This window comes from Ascaphus truei, chromosome 8 (genome assembly GCF_040206685.1).
Source record: "Ascaphus truei isolate aAscTru1 chromosome 8, aAscTru1.hap1, whole genome shotgun sequence".
Taxonomy (NCBI): Eukaryota; Metazoa; Chordata; class Amphibia; order Anura; family Ascaphidae; genus Ascaphus; species Ascaphus truei.
The window spans coordinates 32,774,855-32,793,809 of NC_134490.1; the positions used below are offsets into that span (position 1 = coordinate 32,774,855).

Below are 18,955 nucleotides of genomic sequence, written 5' to 3' on the forward strand. Positions count from 1 at the left end.
GGGGGAAATAGAGGGAAAGAGAAAGGGGGGAGAGGGAAACAAGAAGGGGGAGGGAGACAAAGGGGGAAATAGAGGGAGAGATAACGGGAAAAGAAAGAGACAAGAGAGGGGGGAGAGAGTGAATGAGAAAGGTGGCTAAATAAAGAGTAACGGAGTGTGTGTGTGTGACAGAGGGGGGGGGGGGGGAGCCAGAAGCCCTGCATCCATCCTGAAGGTCATTAGGGTTCAGCACGAGTAGATGCAGACTCCTGACAGTGTGGATCCCCCCACCCGATACAGAGCTGTATACACACACCGCATCCCTCACACATGCTGCGCTCACTGTACCTCATTCCCGCCCTGCAGCTCCCCCCGCTATTTCTACATCTGAGCTCCCCATTTTTTTCTCTCTCTCGCTACTCACGTGATGCGGTAAACTAATTAATTCTCCATAACAGCTGCTGAGAAGCTGAAGTGCCCCATTTATCTGCAGTTTAAAGGTTAATTACTAGTTCAGCTCCAGGGAATTCTCATCCAGTCCCTTACTATAACATACATCTGCACCCCCACCCCCCACTGCTGCTTAAAAACATGTACCCATGTGCTAGACACCAACCACACAGCGTAGAGTTGCTACCTGCCTAGTCTAATGAATTCAATCCTAACATAGTGACCTACGACTGCAGATTAAGGACAGGCTCAGGGTCCTGGGTTTATATATAATGTAAGGACAGGCTCAGGGTCCTGGGTTTATATATAATGTAGAGTGACTTCCTGAGTGCAGAATATCAGGGACAGGCTCACTGTCCTGTTTAAAAAAAAAAATGTAATGTAGGGTGGCCTGACTGCAGATTATTAGGGACAGGTTCATACAGTCCTGGGGGGCAGGGACTCCTTTTCCAAAATGTCACTTTTATGTCTGAAGCACTTACCATTGTTATTTATATGATTGTCACATGTATTACTGCTGTGAAGCGCTATGTACATAAATGGCGCTATATAAATAAAGATATATACATATCTAATGTCAGGTGACCTTTTGACTGCAGATTATCAAGGACAGGCTCAGACAGTCCTGGGTGTATATGTAGGGTGACATCCTGACTGCAAATGAACAGGGGACCAGTTCTTACATAGGCTGCCCAGCATCAAATGAGTTAAAATATCACCCTCTATATTTGTCCCATTTTCTCGAGGAAGTATGTATATCTTTATTTATATATCGCCATCCAGATACATAGCTTTTTACAATACAGGTGTCATAATTTTATAACACAACGGGAATAAGAGCGTCACACATAACACAATAGGAAAAGGAGTCCCTACCTCAAAGAGCTTACAATCTAAGTGATAATTTACCCAGAAGACACTCCTGTTTGCACTAATGGTTCTGATTAAAGTAATGATTCTACAGATTAAAATGTAAACTCTTTTACATTTCATTCTGAATTTTAAGCGCAACCCAGCACTGGAGTGATATAGAATTCATTGATCCGAGATGACTTCCTAGGGTAGCAAAGGTTAAACTCAAAGCGATAGAAAATCTGTAGCTCATGGAGTCTGTCTCTCCTCGGGCAGGGTGTCAGTATCAAGACAGAAGGGAACTATGGCCCATTAAGTGCCACACCCCAGAGTGACAAAGTGACAAGACTTATGGCCCATTTAGCTTATTGCAGACAATCAGGCCACTCTGGGAGGGCAGGGGGCAGTACCTTGTATATAGGACTGTCCATTGCAGGTCATCTTGACATTAAGTGGGTTGAGAAAAAAAAAAGTTCAGGCAGTCCTCGGTTATCCAACAGATTCCGTTCTGGAAGTAGCGTTGGATAGTGAAACCGTTGTAAAGTGAGTCCCATGTTAATCAGTGGCAGCGAGCGTTGGATAACGCATTCAGGTGTCGAAAAACGGCCCTTAGGGTTGCATTGTAAAGTGTTGGATATGCCATGCGTTGTAAAGTGAAACTTTGGATAGCGAGGGCTACCTGTACAGGGTAATTTTATACACAAGTGCATGCATACAGTTATCATCGTCAGCAACTGGTTTGGCTGCTGGGGGAGGGGCGGTGTGTCTATTTTTTGGGTAGGGGTGCTGTTGATACAAAAGCAGTAACATACATACATTACCATAATGTAAAAATGTATAAACCTGTGGGAGGGATGGGCACCACCTACATCTTGATGTCAAGCTGTCTGTTAACTTTCACAATACTGCACATTGGAGCTCAGGTGGACAGTTCTAGAGGTGGCATACACTGTAGTTTGACGGTCTATCCCTAGAACTGCCAAACTGTATCCCTAGAAGATGTCAGACTTTATATCCCCATGGTCAAGTCTCTGTACACCGAGCTTGAACTGTCAAGTGCCAGAGGTAGCATGCACTGCTCCAAGCCCCTAACTCTTCCAGCTTTAAATGCCATGGTACAGTATGTCTATACAAAACTGATACTTGACGTGCCAAGCTTGGCACCCCTTCACCTGTCCCCTGAACTGCCCAATCCTAGCAGTACCACTCGTTTTCCTGAAGCTCCTCTTGTAAAGGTCACAGGCTCTGTGTCCTTGAACCCTTTGCTCAGTGAGTACAGTCCTAGAATCCCATTGCCATTATCACTGCTGAATTTGGCAGGTGACTTAAGCTCTGGGACAGCTGGTGAATCTCAATACAAACCATCCCCTCCCTCCCACATACCACCTCCCCTTGTAGGGCAAACAGATTATTGCTCAGCATTAACCCCTTCCCTGCCGAGTGGGCTGAAGTAATCTTCCCTGCCAGCAACATAGGAGCAGTGTTTGAACAGCAGGATCATTTTCTGGCTTATCCACTGGGATGTCCATTTCTGCATTTTTGCTCCCTCCCAGCAGCCCTAAAATAAAAAGGACTCTGGAACTCACTGGGACAGCAAAGGGTTTCAACAAATTTAATTTTTGTTCATAAAATTCTTAGTTATCTGCCCTTTTAAAGGAAGGAGGGGGGGGGGAGAGAAGAGGGGGTGTCTACTTAGTACAACATTTCAACTCCTTCGTGAGAAAGGGAGTAAGGCTGCTAATGGGTTTTACTATATGGTAAGACACTTGGGGGTTCTCTACAGTTATCCTCTTTTGCCGGGAAGCCAGGCCTGGCTGGCTCTGATGGGGATAGACGCTCCTACCATTCTCAGAGGGAGCTGTAGGACTCCGACTCACTCTTCTGTGACACCATATTATCCACATAAGAGGATGGTGCCAATCACCCCATTATAAACCAAAGTCTCACTTTAAAAAACAACAAAAAAGACAAAAAAATGTCTGTGTTTGACATTAGAATGATAGCTGTAGACCCTCCTCCACCCCAAGAATCGTTGGCAATATGGTGGGTCTGGTGTTTCCTTGACGACTGTCTCAGCCAATCAGAGATCTTCGTGCTTAAAAGTCCCGCTCTTGAGAATATGGAGTTCTAATCTCTAGCTTTGCCGAGTGAGGCTCTCATTAAAGGTGCAGTCCCACTGAGAATCAAGTTCACCAAATAGATATATTGAGCGGGTTAAAACTAGGTGGTTTCCTCTTCTGACCGGCCACATGGAGGAAAAGCGCAAAACAAATCCCATTACAAAACAGGACTTCCGATCCCCACACTGAAAGTTCCCACACAGAGCAACCGCTTCATGATTAAATAAAAAGGACATACCGTTTTCTAATTTACGAAATATCTCACTGCAATTAGTTCAATTTGTCCTGTGTAGGACCGTTAATAACAGACACCTTATCCCCTTTGATTTGCTGTTATTACCCACCCCAAAGCATTGTGCTAATCCAGACCAGGGGGGACCCATTGTGACCTGTTCAACGCACACACACACACACACACACACACACACACACACACACAGCTCTGCAGTGCATTATGGGTTGCCAGAACACCAAAAGGGTTCTCCCCAAAACCCCTGCTCACCCCCAGAAACAACCTGACTCTCTCCCTTCCTGAAGGAGCATGTCCAGCCCCCCTCCCATCACCCCATCCTGGGAGGTTAAGGTGTGTTGAAGGCTGCGTGCCGCTGATTCATTGGGTTTTCGGGAGACTTCATCCACTCTTTCTTCAGCATCTGTTTGAGCTGGGACAGACGCATGTTGGGGTTTTCCTGCTTCAGGCGAGGCATGTGTATCTCCTCGTAGGCCGTGAAGGCAGCTTTCATCCTGCGCTCTGGGTGACGGTCCAGGTCCTTGCCGACACTGTGGGCAGAAGGGGGACAGGCGGTAAATATTGGGGGGGAGAAGGAGATGGTGACAGCGAGGGAGAAGTTCAGCTGACACAAAATGTCACTATTCGCAATGGTTATAAGATGCTGGGACCATCCGGTGCAGAAAGACACATTAAAGCCGGCTGACTTGAATAGGCAGTATGGTACCTTATGCCAGAAGGCTGCTTAGAAAATATGGCCCACAGTCCCTCCTAGGACCAAATTGAACCAGACCGTGACACCTTTAAGGCGCTACACCACGGTGATGAATAAATTATTTAACTAAGTCCGTCTGTAAGTACGGTGAGCAGATATTTGGGAGGGGGTCGATTTCCTATGACAGCTCACTTTTCTGTGATATCACCATGTGCTGAACAGGAGTTGGCACAGGCAAGGCCCCCCCTCTGTCCTCAACTTTATGGCTCTCAGAGAGACAGAATAAGCTAGAGGTTGAGTAGACCGACACTAAACTTTCATGCGATTCTCATTCAGATGAAAATAAAATAATTGTTGATTTCCAAAGAAGCCTACACAGCCAAATCTTTCATTTAACTCGGATTTATCCCGTTGTGAAGTTGCTTAAAAATAGATTTAAAAATACTTTGCGTTCGATTTCTGTATATATCAACTGTCTAGGTCTAAATTAAATGTGGCGCCCCCCCTACTCGTTTTTTCTGACCCAACCCATTTTGTTTTCACACTGGTGGGAAGCAGAGTCATTGATTGTAGCTTTGGGGATCCTCTGTTTCCCGAGTTCCACACCTCTAAATGTAGCGCCAGTATCGTCCCCTCCAGGGGAAACAAAATGGCGGTGGCAATCTCCCACAGGCCAATAGTAAGCTGCAACACCAAGTCTTTCTTTTAGCCCACACGACATGGGGAAGCAACATAACCAGGAAATACCAACGCTGTAGTTTCCGGTATGTCTCTCGAGATCCAGGGGGTGCCTCCGGAGCTGTAATTAATGAGGTTCAGCTCCTGAGACCCCCTGCACCCCACCCATGCTAAAGAAAAAAAAAATACAGTTGGGATTGCGTCTTTAACCCCTTAAACACGTCCGTGCCATTGGTTCATTTTGCTCCTAGAAGGGTCTGATCTTTAAAAAAAACAAAAAGGCACTAAAAACCAGGACTAAGCCCCGGCAGTTTTAGAGGGTCCAGTGGTCAGCGACTGACTATGACACACCTCAGAGCCGCAATGGCGTCCTCTACCGTCCGTGCTTCCACCTCCCCCTCCTCCAACAGGCGCCGGTTCACGTTTTCCTCCAGCGGGATCTCCAGATGACTCTTGGGTTTTTCAGCGGGATCTGGCAATAATAATAAAACCCATAGGGGATAAATCGGGAGAGTAGGGGGGGGGGGGGGGAAGGTTACTTTCATTTGATCGTGTCTCATGTCAGCATGCTTTGCTGGACCTGGTGTTAACTCTTTATTAGTCAGAGGCTTGCAAAGCGGTTTACCCAGGAGTGGCCAACTCCAGTTCTCAACTTGTTCACCAACAAGTAAGGTATACAGAATATCCCTGCTTCAGCAAAGGTGGCTCAATCAGGGAGATCCAGAAAACCTGACATGTTAGTGGCCCAGGAGGACTGGGGTTGGCCACCTCCGGGTAAAAAAAAAAAATGTCAAGTGTCAACATATTTTTGTTTCAGCATTCCCATTTTAAAATGTCAGGGCCACACCCACTGGCGTTTTTCGGCTCCAGAGCATATCAGACGGTGCATCGTTTTTTGGGGCGCCTCTTAAAATATGTCCGCCTCTCTGAATTTTGCCACAGCTGAAAAACGAACGAGCATCTCTAGAACTATAAAAAAAAATCAAAAAAAAAAGATCAAAAAAAAAGGTCACAACGAACAAAAAATTAATTCGTGCAAGATCGTATCAAATTAATGTTTACGGCAGGAAGATTTACCTGCGTGTTTTTTAATTGGTTAAAGCCTTGATTTGTTTAGCTATTAGAGTGACGTATATATCAAACATTTTTTTTGAGGGGGGTTGGGGCTGTGTCAGCTCGGCCTCATTTCGGGGGGCTGTGTTGGTATTTATTTCCCCATTTATTGTTAGCGCAGGGATTCACTGTTTTTTTCACATATGTATGACCAAAATTTTCACCAGCACCATGCTCCTTAAACGGAGAAGCGCGGTGAATATATATATTTGTTGGTATTCCGCCTGCCATACTCACCGCTCTGCTGCTCCTCAATCTGCAGTGTTTCTTCTATCTGCGCCCTGGTCACCTTAGATGGAGCAACAGGTTTCAGCTGCTTCCCCCTCATCATGGAGTCCTCCTCCTCCAGCATACGCTGGCACTCCTTCTTTCTCTCCAGCAGCTCCAGGCGACGCTTCTCCCTGTCCTCCTGACCACAGCCGAGAGAAAGAGGCATTTCCATTATTATTTTTTAAATTCATAAAGTAATACTTTTTTACACCACTCTTTTTTTTAAATTTATTTTTTTAGACAAGGCACAAATATTATTCTTTGAGAAATTCCTTTTCCACTCACGGGTGTCCAGACGCAACGTTAACCCCTTCTTTTCCAGAGGTACCAGGAGTGCATTGTGCAGCGGCCTTTTGCCATTTGGTTACGGCCTTTTGCCATGACTAAATCTCTGTCGGCGATTAGCCACTACTCACCTCGCTGCATGGACATCTCTCCGCCGGCCGCTTTGCCGCTAAGGTAAGTCCCTAACGTAACCCTAAATCCCCCAATACTAACGCTACCCCAACCCCAATACCCTACCCCAGGGGTGCGCAAAGTTTCCTACATGCATCCACCTGTCTCTTCTCCCCCCCCCACCCCCCGGCTCGCTCCCTTCCTTCCAAATGGCGTCGTACGCCAGGTTGCCATGGAGACACGTCGCGGTAAGGCAAGTAAAAAAAGTTAGAGGCCTCGCGCGATCCCCGGCATTAATTTTAAATGCCTTCAGCGAAGCGCAGGCCTCTGTAACAGCCCCCCCCCCCCAAAAAAAATCGCCCCCCCCACTTTGAGCACCCCTGCCCTACCCTAAAAAGTTGAACCCTTACCCTCTCTGCTAAATTAACCCTTAAATTAAATTACCTTGGTGAATCGTCCAGCATCAGAGTGGCTGCGACTAAATGTCCGATTGCGTGGTGTAGAGGGCAATAAAAAGGGTTAAACCCCGAAATGCTTCCAAAAAAGGATTTTACACATCCCCTTTAACTTTTGATAAAAAATATTTTGATATAAATGCGATGTCAAACCCCCTTGTAGTACCAAAGGTGATACAGTATACAGTACCAGAGCGCCACAGTAGAGGGGAGAAACAAAAAGGAAGGTAGAAGGATACTTAACGTGAAGACAAAACGTACAGAAATAGAACAGCTTCCTACGCTCAACCTACAAACGCATTGAAAATACTTCTGTCCAATGCACCACCCACAAAGATTAAACCCAGGTATCAGTGCACAGCTCACTTTAGTCTGATGTGGGACTGCAACCTTATGTGGAATGGGGGGCAACTGAGCTCAAGTTGCTGACCAATGCAATTTTTGAGAGAGACAGATGCCACACAACCTGAATCACGGAGGCCAAGGACAGCCACCCATGCGAAAATGTGTCATGGCCAGAGGCACGGAGTCAAACCTAGGGCAGATGAGATGCAGTGCAGTCTGGGTACAAACTACTCCTTCCCGGACCCACTGCATTGGGAGAAAGGTGCTGACCCATGCAAGATTTCATCCATTAAACAAGTCACTGTCATTAGACCACTTTGCTTATACCTGGGATTGACCATTTAACCCATTAAACATGTCACTCATTCCTCTGTTTAATATAAGCACAAGTGGTACAAGTAAAGTGTAATGTTTATTTGCTAACCTTCCCCCCCCCCCCCCCCGTTTTCTTTCTGTATCCCATGTATAAAATACTGACATTATTCTGAGGCCAGAGTCACGATTGATGTGTGAATAGCCCCCGATAGCATTAACTCAGCCCCCTTTCCAAATCACTCCAAGTCCTATAATATTTCTTTCACGTTATTGGAAAAGCAGCAGTAAATACAGGCTCTTGTGGATGGTGTGTAGTAGTGATTTGTAGTTAGAAGCAGGTAGAAAGAGATGGCCATGCCATAGGAGAGTAACAGAGATGGGTGCTGTACTCACAGTCTGCAGGGTGGAAAAGGAAGTGAGGAGCAATGTGGGTAAAAGGAATAGTCTTGGGACAGACTATCTGTGAACAAAACAAGGGGGAGGGCAGAATAGCCCATTCTGAGAAGAATCTCAGAGGCTGCAGTAGCAACTCACTGATTACATGGCCAGAGGCAAGAAATGCAACATTGTAACATATCACACAGGCAGTGTGTGTGTGCAAACTCCATGCAGCTGAAAATAAGAAACGGACAGGCAGAAGCTGCAAAGGAAAGAGGGGGGTGAAACAAAGATGTGATTCTTGTTCCATGACAGACATAAAAAGTAAAAATTAATAATACATGTCACTCATTTGGTCACCTTGCTCTTACATGGGATTTCCCCCCTTTAACATGTCACTCATTAGTTCCTATGTGGAACTTATCCTTTAAACAGGTCACTGTCATTATGTCAGTTTACTCCTAAATGGGACTAACCCTTTAACACATTAAAGCAGCACAACATGTAGTGGCTTGTTTATTTTAGTTAGAGGATTGAAATAGGGGGCGTCTGGTGCTGAACTGTTAATTTCAGCTCTGGAGACCCCCTGCTTCCAGGTATACTTACCTCCGTATTGGGGTGCAGGTATCTCTGCAGGTTATAAATATCCAGGTCACGCGGGCCAATAGGAAGCCGCAAGGAATGACGTCACAGCTTCCTATTGGCCCGCGGGACATTTAAGTCGCCATTATGTCAGCCCCAACAAGCCCCGTCTGAGCTGCTACCTGCCTAGATACTGGCATCCACTACGGAGTTCAGTATCTCGGGAAGCATGGGGGTCCCGGAGCGGAAATGAACTCAGTTCAGCACCAGAGACCCCCTGCTTCAATCCTATAACGAAACCAAATAAATAAATACAAAACCGCAACCTGAAGCCGCTTTAAAACATGTCACTGTCATCAGTTCACTTGGGTTCCACCGAGTTGTGATCCACATAATGTACGCGCAGTGCACACAGTCAGACGTCTGTATCCCTGGTGTCGGATTGCAGAGCATACTTAATGCTATGTCCTGTGCATTATTGATTCTGGTTCCATAGCTGTCTGACCAGGTGTTTAATAACCGCTCCGCTCTGATAGCAAACAAAGCGAGTGCTGGCACGGGCTGTGTGGTAAGCAATGCTCAGGGCAGGAGATCAGTCTGAGGTGCAGTGAGCAGCGGTGTGAGGTTACTAACCCAGGCAAGAGCCAGAGCGGTGTTAAAGGGTCAATCCCATACAGGACATGCTTAAGGAGCGAGTCCCATGTAGGACCAAAGTGACATAACGACTCACCTGTACAATGGTTTTAAGGGTCAATCCCTTGTAGGAGCAAAGTTACCGATGACAGTGTCTAGTTTAATAGATAAAAACAGCAATCCGTACAACGTTTTTATTTAAGTTTTTTAAACATTTGTTTTACCAACCTTTACTGGGTGTCGCCGGGAGCTGTTCAGTGGTCCCCTGATGACTGGGGAGCCCCTACTTATCGAGCGTGCCCAGGGAACCAAAAATGCCTGCAGGTTATTCTTGTCTCCGGTAGCCAATAGGAAACTGCAACGTCATCAGAGGATATCGCACCTTCTTATTGGTGACCCTGGTGCCTATGTCTGCAGGTTTTTTTTGTGCTTTATTCAACTGGTGGCTTACGAACCAGGAGGGTCTCCTGGAGGACCACGCACCAGCTTCAAGGGACAGGGTCAGGTAAGTTGCATTAAAGAGCCAGTCCCATGCAGGAGCAAAGTAACCAAATGACAGTGACGTTTAAGGTGTCAAATCTTAGTGCTTAAAGCTTTCAAACTATTTTTCAGATTTTAATTTAAGAAAGAAAAGAGAGCGAATTGGTGAATTAGTAAGGTTCAGGAAGCATTTCCTATACACAGATTGATGCTACAACAAGAGGTACACACTGAAGCTGGAGGGTGGGAAACAGAAGGAAGTCCTTCACTGAAAGTGTAGTGGATCCATGGCACAGCCTCCCAAGCAGGGACGAGGGGGGCTGATACAGCAAGAAGGGGGTTCTAAATATGTAGAGGTGCAGGGATCAAACAGGGTCTGAGGCTTTGCTGCAGTTAGGAACACAAATAGATTGGCGACTAGGCACTCCCTGCTTATAAGTGCGTGGGGATACGCTGTACTGTTTTAGCTTGCAGCTTCTCAACATGAACTCCCACTGTGAGCCATTTCGCTAATTATGCTTTACCCTGAAGCAGTGGAAAGAGAAGCCCTGGTTAATGCATGAGGTACAGGTATCGGGTGTTTGCAAAAGGAAACCCGGCTCTCCTATCCTATCGTCGCCAGCTCGAGTGCGGCAGGACAAGGTAACCCGGTGTAATCTCACCGTGAATTATTCACAGATGAGCTGACAATCAGAGGGCAGCTCTGGCGAGGCAGCAGCAGTGATTCTGGCATGACGCTGCAGGGGGTTTGGTTACCTCTGGAGAGATCCATGATCTTGAAAAAACAAACAGGTGACTATGGGTAATAAAAGACTAAGCTTTTTGGAGCAGGGGTGCTTTTGAATTAAATGTTGACCCTTTTGTATTGCAGGCCTCGTACAGACTTTCGGCAAATATTTGGCTGTTTGGGGGGGATGAGGGGTGTTTAAAGGAAATTGTTCCCTATTTCCGTCGTGGCCTCTGACTGGGCCGGCGTTTATCAAATCAGGTATTTTCTAAACCTCTAGCCCAGGGCTGGTCAACGCCGGTCCTCAAGGGCCACAAACAAGGTTTTAAGCACATCCCTGCTTCAGCATAGGTGATTGAGCCACATGTGCTGAAGCAGGGATATCCCCAATACCTGGCCTGTTGGTGGCCCTTGAGGACTGGATTTGGCCACTCCTGCTCTAACCCATCCTGGCAAAGTGAATAAAGATTAGGCATGAGACAGTGGGGCTTTTCCTCTGCAAACTCCTGTTCGGTGGTGATATCACAAAAAAGGACGCACCCAGAGGAAATAAAACAAAAAATGAATGGAAAAAGAAATGGCGAAAGTATAAAATCCAAGGGCCAGGTGGTCTGCAGCTAGCTGGGTTAAAGCAAAAATGCCAGACCCTTATAACATGTGAAAAGGCTTCACAACCTGCTCCCACGTTACTGCAATCTCCTCTCCGCTCTTTCAAGCCTGAGGCTCCATTCTCTCATTTGCTTCCAATCCCCAAAGCTTCCAAATAACCATTAAAACAAAACAGAGAGACAATCTCTTTAGCAAACAACAAACATTTTCAGGGAGGGAGTCGATTAAACCCCCCCCCCCAATACTAAAATCTCAGCAAGTGGTGGCGGAAGCACAAGGCTTCTCATAGACCATGCGTCTCCATCCTTGTCAATGGCTGTCCTGCCTGGGAGGTACGCATTGTCTAGATGCTGGTCCATTAGCTGCTACGGCCCCAGGAGTCTTGTCCATCTCAAGTCTAATAAAAAAAATTTAAACAAAAAAATAAAAATGGCGCCCGGAGGCCCCATCAGTGTCTGGGTTAAAGCTGCCACTAGTTTTATTTGGGGACAGTATGTCCTACATCTTTTTAACCCCATCACTGACAGACAAAAAAGGAATTGCGCTAGATAATAACCATTGGACCCTTGAAACCTGCCCACTACTTTTAAGGGGACAGATCCGCCTGCCTGTTTACGTTTTAAAGATTTCTTCCCAATCTGGTACAATACAGTCTATTTTCCCCTGATTTCTTTCACTGCTCACTAATTTGTTAAATTGCATACTTTATTCCTATACAAATTAGCCCAAAGCCTAAATTCATATCGCTGCGACATCAAATAACCTGACCTGAGAAGATTAAGTGATGATATTGTTTTCTAATACGAACCTTTGTAGTCTGCATGGAAACCAGCTCGGTGCTGCCTTGTGGAGTGGAGAAAGTGAGAATAAAACAGCAGCAGCAGTTGCCATGTGGGCACTCTACTGCAGGCTTTGGGCCTTTAAAAAAGAAAGAAAATGCTATCTACTTTTAAGGGCGTCACTTGGAGCTCACTCACTATAGCTCATATTGAGGGTTACCTGCATCTTCAAACCATCCCCAATTTGTCTTCAACTAGTAAAATAAGGTAACCGTTTCTCTGCTGCTAACTTTGCCCTTTCTGTTTTAAAGGTGCATTCCACCCCCTGCACTCCCCAAAATCAGGGGGTCTCCAGAGCTGATTTTAGGTAGGAAAAAGGGTCATCCCTTCTCAACCTTAATATTCATAAGCGTATAATTAAAATGGCGGTGCAATGGGAAAACGGGATATATTTTCAAAAAAGTGATCAGAGATTGATCACCAGAAGGTTCCCATTATGTTGCACTCGGCCTATTATTTCCTTATGATTGAACAGTAGGTGTCCCAGAATTGCATTAATAGTGCAAACACCAAGGAGGTAAGTACAATGAAAAAAATAAAATTTTATTAAACTCTTCTATCAAAAAACACTCTAATAAAATATTTAAAAAATCTTGCCTCTATTATTAACAGAGCTGAACCGGATTCATTCCAGCTCTGCAGACCCAGACAAGATCACATAAAGCTCAACCTTAATATTTCGATTAGTATCATAGATTGGATATTAGGGGTGCATGGGGAATGGGTAACTATGTAGCCAAATGATCAAGAGAAGAAAAAAAGAAACCCCAATGAACTTACACACACACATACAGTGAGCCACATAATGGGATATATCTACGAGGAATACAAATAAAAAATAATAAATAAATAACATTTTATTAATAAACTCTTCTAAGTGAATGTGAAAATATATACAGTAGATAAAATATCTCAAGATGAGACAATGCAAACCGTTTCTCTCTTGGGGCTCCCCTAATCACAGGGCTCCTGACTGGCTGCTGCTGGGTAATGCAGCCAATCAGGATGGAGGAAACTACCCAGCCCCTTAGAAACTGCCCTGCTTTCTCCCTGCTCTGTGAGATCAGGGGAAATCCTGCAGCCCCTTTTGATTCTCTCACAGAACCCTGGGGTGCCACGGAATCCCGGTTGGGAAACACTGCTGTAAACATTCAGCAGTTATTTTTCTTGCACTCTGTTCGCTCTCCAATCCAACCTTAGCCTTCTCAGGAAACCTATGACTAATGTGTACCAATGGCAGACATGATTATGGGGTCAGTCCCTCATTGGTCCTCTACAAAATGTTGCTGCTCTCTTAGATCTAAGTAACCCAGCCAATGCCGGTCACAAGCCCAGATGAAAAATGGGGAGTGTTGGTTCCCGTGGCGACAGAACTGGAAAATAAGCCAAGAACCCAATGGCAGGACAACAATTACGAAGCGTGGAAACAATAGAGGACGTATTGAACATCCTGCCGCTGGCCTCTACAACGCATCGCTCCCTACCTTGTAGAAAATTAAGCAATGTCGTTTACGGAGAATACCTGCGTACCTTAGATCTAACCATGCAACTGTTTCTTTCTAGAAAATTATACAAATTATGTTTCCTTCAAAATTCTAGCACCCAACTCCTTAAATAAATTGTGCAATTTCTTTTTTTTTTGTATCGAATTCTTTTGACAACATACACAGTGTGTGTATTAACACATAGATACACAAACAGCCATCATTTGCAACTCCAGCGTCAGCTGTGGCATATACGGTGTGCGTTTCCTGCAGCTCCCAGTAACACAGATTTCTGCCTTGCAGTGCTGGATACAGATGTAAGTTGGAGAGATATGGGACTCTGCCACCCTCTAGCATACAGGTTGAGCATTGCATGCACTTGCACATTCAGCTGCAAATAATCATGCAGGTTATTAATCAGTCTCCTGGCTGCACAGCTAAAAACCTCCTCAGGTTTATTTACCCCTTCAATGCCACGCGTCAGCATACAGTTACACGGCTGCTCTCCCCAGCACCCTACTGTACCTTCCGCTGCCCTTTGCGATTAGCGTGCTTGTCATCGTCCTGCCAGAATGCATCCTCCAGCTCCTTCTGGCGCCTGGCATCAGCCACTGCCTTCGCCTCAGCCTTGCGGGCGCGGGCAGTGGCAGATTTGGTGTTCTCGCCCTGAAATTTTTTGGGCATCCCTCTGCTGGAGGGGGTGAGAGAAGGGAGAAAATTATTGAGGATGGTCAGCGTTAGGTACAACAACCTTATGTGAGGAAGAAGATTGTTAACCTTACCTGACTTCCTGCTATTGTGCCATATACTGCTCCCTATAATCCCCCTATTGCTCCATAACTAAACTGCCCCAAGGATACAGCCCACACCTATTCACCCTCCTGTAGATCTGTCTGAGCTCCCCAAACCCCTGGCCTCTGAGCTCCATCCCAACTGGCCCCCTGATCTCATCTCCCCCCCCTCCCCAACTGGCCCCCTGATCTCATCTCCCCCCCCTCCCCAACTGGCCCCCTGATCTCATCTCCCCCCCCTCCCCAACTGGCCCCCTGATCTCATCTCCCCCCCCCCTCCCCAACTGGCCCCCTGATCTCATCTCCCCCCCCCCCTCCCCAACTGGCCCCCTGATCTCATCTCCCCCCCCCTCCCCAACTGGCCCCCTGATCTCATCTCCCCCCCCCCCTCCCCAACTGGCCCCCTGATCTCATCTCCCCCCCCCCTCCCCAACTGGCCCCCTGATCTCATCTCCCCCCCCCAACTGGCCCCCTGATCTCATCTCCACTCCCAACTGCCCATGAACACCTCCTGCCCCGACCCATTGACCCCTGAGCATCTCCTCCTCCCTCCCCCGTGCCGGGTCTCTCTCACACACCCGGGACTCTTCCCCTCCTTCCACCGCCAGTTCCTGGACGCGCTTCTAATGTCATCAATCCGCACCACGCCTGGCAGCCGCTGCTACGCGCAGGCGCACTGCTTCCCTGCGAAGCCACTTCCGGCTCCGGTTGCCCTTTCCTTTCAAACCGTCCCTGGGCCTTTCTCAGGGGAGAAGCGGCAGCTCCCCCTGGGCTTGCTCCAGGTAGCACATACTTTACGCGCCGCCCCCATTTATTTGGATTGCAGTTTCCGTAATGCTTTCGATACAGAAACGTCCGCCCTGAGGCCCTGGCGCCGCCCTTCCCAAGGATGGGTCCGTCATATGACGCGTTACCCACCCACGTTTCACGTGACCTGAGAGAAAACATGGCGGCGGAGGGAGAGCGCAGCAAGCAGAGCAAGGAGCGGGAGAACGCGGCCCTGCAGAGCGGCCTGAGGGAGTCCGGGCATGAAGCGGAGGGGCCGGAGCGGGCCGAGCTCACCCTCACGGATCGCCTGAATGCCAGGCTTCTCCTTTCCCTGCAACACAGACTCAGCCAGGCCCAGGATGGCTTCCTGAGGAGAGTGCAGGAGGCGGCGGGGCCGGGTGAGACGGGGGACTCCAACCGGAGGCAGGAGGAGGGAGACAAGGAGGAGGAGGACTGGTGACCGGCCAGCCTGATAATGGAGGAAGGAGGGAGAGGCCTGACAGACTGAAGGATGAGGAGGTCCAGACTGAGACCGGCTGAAAGAGGGCTTTAAGGGCTGATGACCTATTGGGGGCACTTCAACCGGTTGCAGGAGGTGAGCTGGTCTCCGGCTGAAGTGGGAGGATTTCAGTGGGTTGGAGGAAGCAAAGGAGCTGGTGACCGGCTAGAAGAGGACCGAGACTGGCTACAGGGGGTGGGAAGAGAGTAACTTGTAACGTACTGGTCTCCCACTGGCTGTATGGAGGACTGGCGACACTGCAGGAGGAGTGAGAGGAAGGTGGAGATCTCGTCACCGGCTGGAAAAGGAGGACTTGAACCGTTCCCCCAGAGAATAAATCGATTCGGGCTAGCTGATAGAGTGCCGGTGTCTGAAGGGCTGGGCCCCGAAGTTACAGGGATCAGGGTCACAAGGCATACAGGAATGATGGGATGTATCGAGTGAGACTAGGGGGCCATCAGTGCTAAGGCTAACTGGAGCTGCTCCTGAGTGGAGACATCTTACTCCAGTTAACCTGTACACCTGGGCTCAGTTCTCCACTGCTGCTGTGGTATCTAGCATACAGTAGCAGTGAGACATCCCTCCTCCAAACAAACAATGGGGCCTGGAGAGCTCACACAAGCTAGCAACGGGTTAACAGGGCCAGAACAGGTATACAGTGATCCTTGAGTGCACCTGTGGTAATTTCACCTTGTGACACTGCCTGACCTCTCTACAAACACCCTGTATTTTCTGGCTGTCTGCATGTTATACTGTCGCACGCGTTGTGGGACTTTTGGTCTGGGTGGAAGGCACAACTTCTGATTTGACTGCAAGTCCCGATGGTAAAATGTACACCGTTGTCAACCGTGCCACTGAGTACTCTTCTCGTGACGAGAGTCTTGCCAAAGTGGCTAATGGCTACCATCTTAAACGCTACATCTGTTACATGGGGGTAACACCTCAGCTTTATCCCTTGCTGTATATACTTATCCATATCTCACAGACGTCATCCTGTCTGTTGCACCAAAGAGTCTATACCATCTCTAACACAGTGTCTGCATCCATACCTGTTGCCGCGAAGTGATTTACATGGTAGCCACGTAAAATAAAAATAAAAAAGTGCTGGACTTTACCTTTGCTGGTCTGTTTTTAGCCTGTGTTAATGAACCAGAGTTTTCTGCTTTAAAATAAAACAGTACAGTTAGATTATGCGCAGAAAGAAACCCTATCCGATTAGTCGAAAATTTGAGAAACCCAATGGCGATCCAACTATAGAGCATAAGAACCCCCTGCCATGAAGTTATAATACAGGATTTTTTTCTTTCAGTTGTTAGACGGGACGAGAATGGCAAAATCTCTTATTTCTCTGAAAGGTGCAATATGACCTATTATCTGTATTCCTTAAACCCCTCCAGCACTGAATGGGTGTGCAGCACATTGCTGAAGGGGTCTATATCCCTTTCTAGTCTTCCACCACTTGCTCTGAAATAGTGAGCGCTTAGAAAATTATTTTATCTAATAACACCCCTTGCAGGTCCATTACAGCCATAGGTGCACTTCCACTGCTTAGACATCTTAACACAGCCTGCCTCCTTATCTGGAGTGTTACATTTTGGATGTTTAAAGCTGATTCTTTTGTAATGAAATTCTTAGGCTGTTCTACTTTTTTATTTTGTATGCATTTTTATTTTAATATATAAATAAATCATTGTGTAAATACAGTATAAAGATTTAAGTAACATTGCCTTGCAAGGCTAGAAGGTGAAATCCTATTCATCTGTTTATATCAAAAACTACTTGCACAATATGATTTTTTTTGTGTGTATAAGGGCAGCCACTACCAAAAAGAGCTTACACTTTAATAATCAGATCCTATCCTGCAATTGTTCCACTGCAGTCATCCCAAAGATTTTGTTCTAAAAAAAATAATCTTATTTTAACCCCCTTACCGTTTGGAGACCTGCAACACATTGGCACATCTTTCTTATTCTTCTAGTTTAGATCTATATGTAGTTTCTCTACTTGGCATTCCTGCTCATTTATCCCACACATTAGGCAAATCAATTATTAATGTAATCGGTTCGTTGGAAATACAGTGCCCTTTTAAACTACATTTTTCACTTCTTGTGAAAAAAAAATAGTTTTCGTAGTGTTCATTTAATTTGCATGTTAGCTGCTAATTCTTGTAATTACTCATTTCCCTTTAAAATAATTATGCTGTAACCATTAGCCAAATGAAACTAAATCTGGATCATAGTTTATAAATATTTTCACAAGATTGAAGACCCTCCAAATAATTTTGTTGCCGTGGAAAAATCAAGTTGAAAGATTGATTTAAAAAAAAAAAAAAATACTTGTCTGATTTTCAAAACGGTGTCAATTATTCACATTTCACCAAAGGAACACTAGTGCAGTTAGTTCATGCAAGCCCAGGAGCAACTGGACATTTAACCTATCTCAAGGCCAGACTGCTTGTCTCACAGGTTAAGAGCTCAAGTTCTGTTTGTTCCTTGTGTGGGAATGGTTTACACATGGGACTCTTTGTCCAGAAGGCTGCTCCTTGGAATATGGTGTAGCTCCTCTGGCGGTTGGCTGTTTTCTTTCTGCCCGAGAAGGAACCAGTTGCTCTCAGGATTTGATCTGTGGTTGCCCTGGAAGTTGTAACAGTGAAATCATTTGTCCATCATGGCAAGACAATTTCCAACACGCACAGTGTTGTCACTGCATTGGACCTCTACCATCCTCTACTATTACAGTACTGACATCCCACATAGTGTCTCTTACTGTACCTCGGTCCTGTTTTGGTGCAATTACAGCTTTTTCAATAATCTCCCCCCATCCCCACACACAACTGTCAGGACACCTCAGTCCTTCCCTGTGTCACGCTCACTGTGCCCCAAACACTACAATGCTATTCCAGTATGAATAACTTGCACTGAACCTCAGTCCTGCCCTGTGCCCGGATCTTACCTCAGTCACTGTGTTTTCAGAGTCTTGTTTATTCTCCTTTGGCAGAAGCCAGGATCCCATAACAAGGTCCCACCACAGCAGGCCATGAGTCACTGCCTCCCTCTTTGTAGGACCTGCACAGGAGAAGGGTAGAATGAAAGGGAGTGTATTACTCAGTGAGGCCTATTTATTAACCCTTAGAGGGGCCAGGCGTGTCATATATATAATTAGTAAGAATATTGCACCGAAGGGGTAGTCTTATATGAACATGTCGGTAACAGGTCAAGTAGTTTAAAGTTATGTGATTGACTGAAAAT

General features: G+C 46.4%; 2 protein-coding genes across 4 annotated transcripts in view; both read right to left on the bottom strand.

Moving 5' to 3' along the window:
• Positions 1–2,870: 2,870 nt before the first annotated feature.
• Positions 2,871–15,204, bottom strand: CCDC124 (coiled-coil domain containing 124). Of its 3 annotated transcripts, none has more exons than XM_075611252.1 (5): positions 15,019–15,204; positions 14,175–14,337; positions 6,374–6,545; positions 5,375–5,495; positions 2,871–4,181 (listed from the first exon to the last, which is right to left on the bottom strand). In XM_075611252.1, exons 2-5 carry the CDS (start codon positions 14,331–14,333, stop codon positions 3,980–3,982), a joined length of 654 nt encoding a protein of 217 aa, XP_075467367.1. In that variant the 5' UTR covers positions 14,334–14,337; positions 15,019–15,204; the 3' UTR covers positions 2,871–3,979. The 3 variants fall into 3 exon arrangements, with proteins under 3 accessions (XP_075467367.1, XP_075467366.1, XP_075467368.1); XM_075611251.1 differs by having other exon boundaries at positions 14,175–14,340; positions 15,019–15,200; XM_075611253.1 differs by lacking the exon at positions 15,019–15,204 and adding an exon at positions 14,432–14,558 and having other exon boundaries at positions 14,175–14,340.
• A 2,143-nt stretch (positions 15,205–17,347) lies between these two features.
• SLC5A5 (solute carrier family 5 member 5) overlaps positions 17,348–18,955 on the bottom strand; it is a 38,906-nt gene continuing 37,298 nt past the window's right edge. The window contains exons 15-16 of the mRNA XM_075611249.1: positions 18,660–18,772; positions 17,348–18,340 (exon numbers count right to left, since the gene is read on the bottom strand). Coding sequence (XP_075467364.1) covers positions 18,215–18,340; positions 18,660–18,772 — 239 coding nt within the window. The 3' untranslated portion in view covers positions 17,348–18,214. The remainder of the gene's footprint in view (positions 18,341–18,659; positions 18,773–18,955) is intronic.

Excerpts from the sequence above, each read along its gene's own strand:
- CCDC124 (XM_075611252.1), bottom strand. The coding sequence starts at position 14,333 with ATGCCCAAAAAATTTCAGGGCGAGAACACCAAATCTGCCACTGCCCGC. Across the intron at positions 5,496-6,373 it reads GATTGAGGAGCAGCAGAGCG|ATCCCGCTGAAAAACCCAAG; the intron begins GTGAGTATGGCA and ends TATTATTGCCAG. Across the intron at positions 4,182-5,374 it reads GACGCCATTGCGGCTCTGAG|TGTCGGCAAGGACCTGGACC; the intron begins GTGTGTCATAGT and ends TTCTGCCCACAG.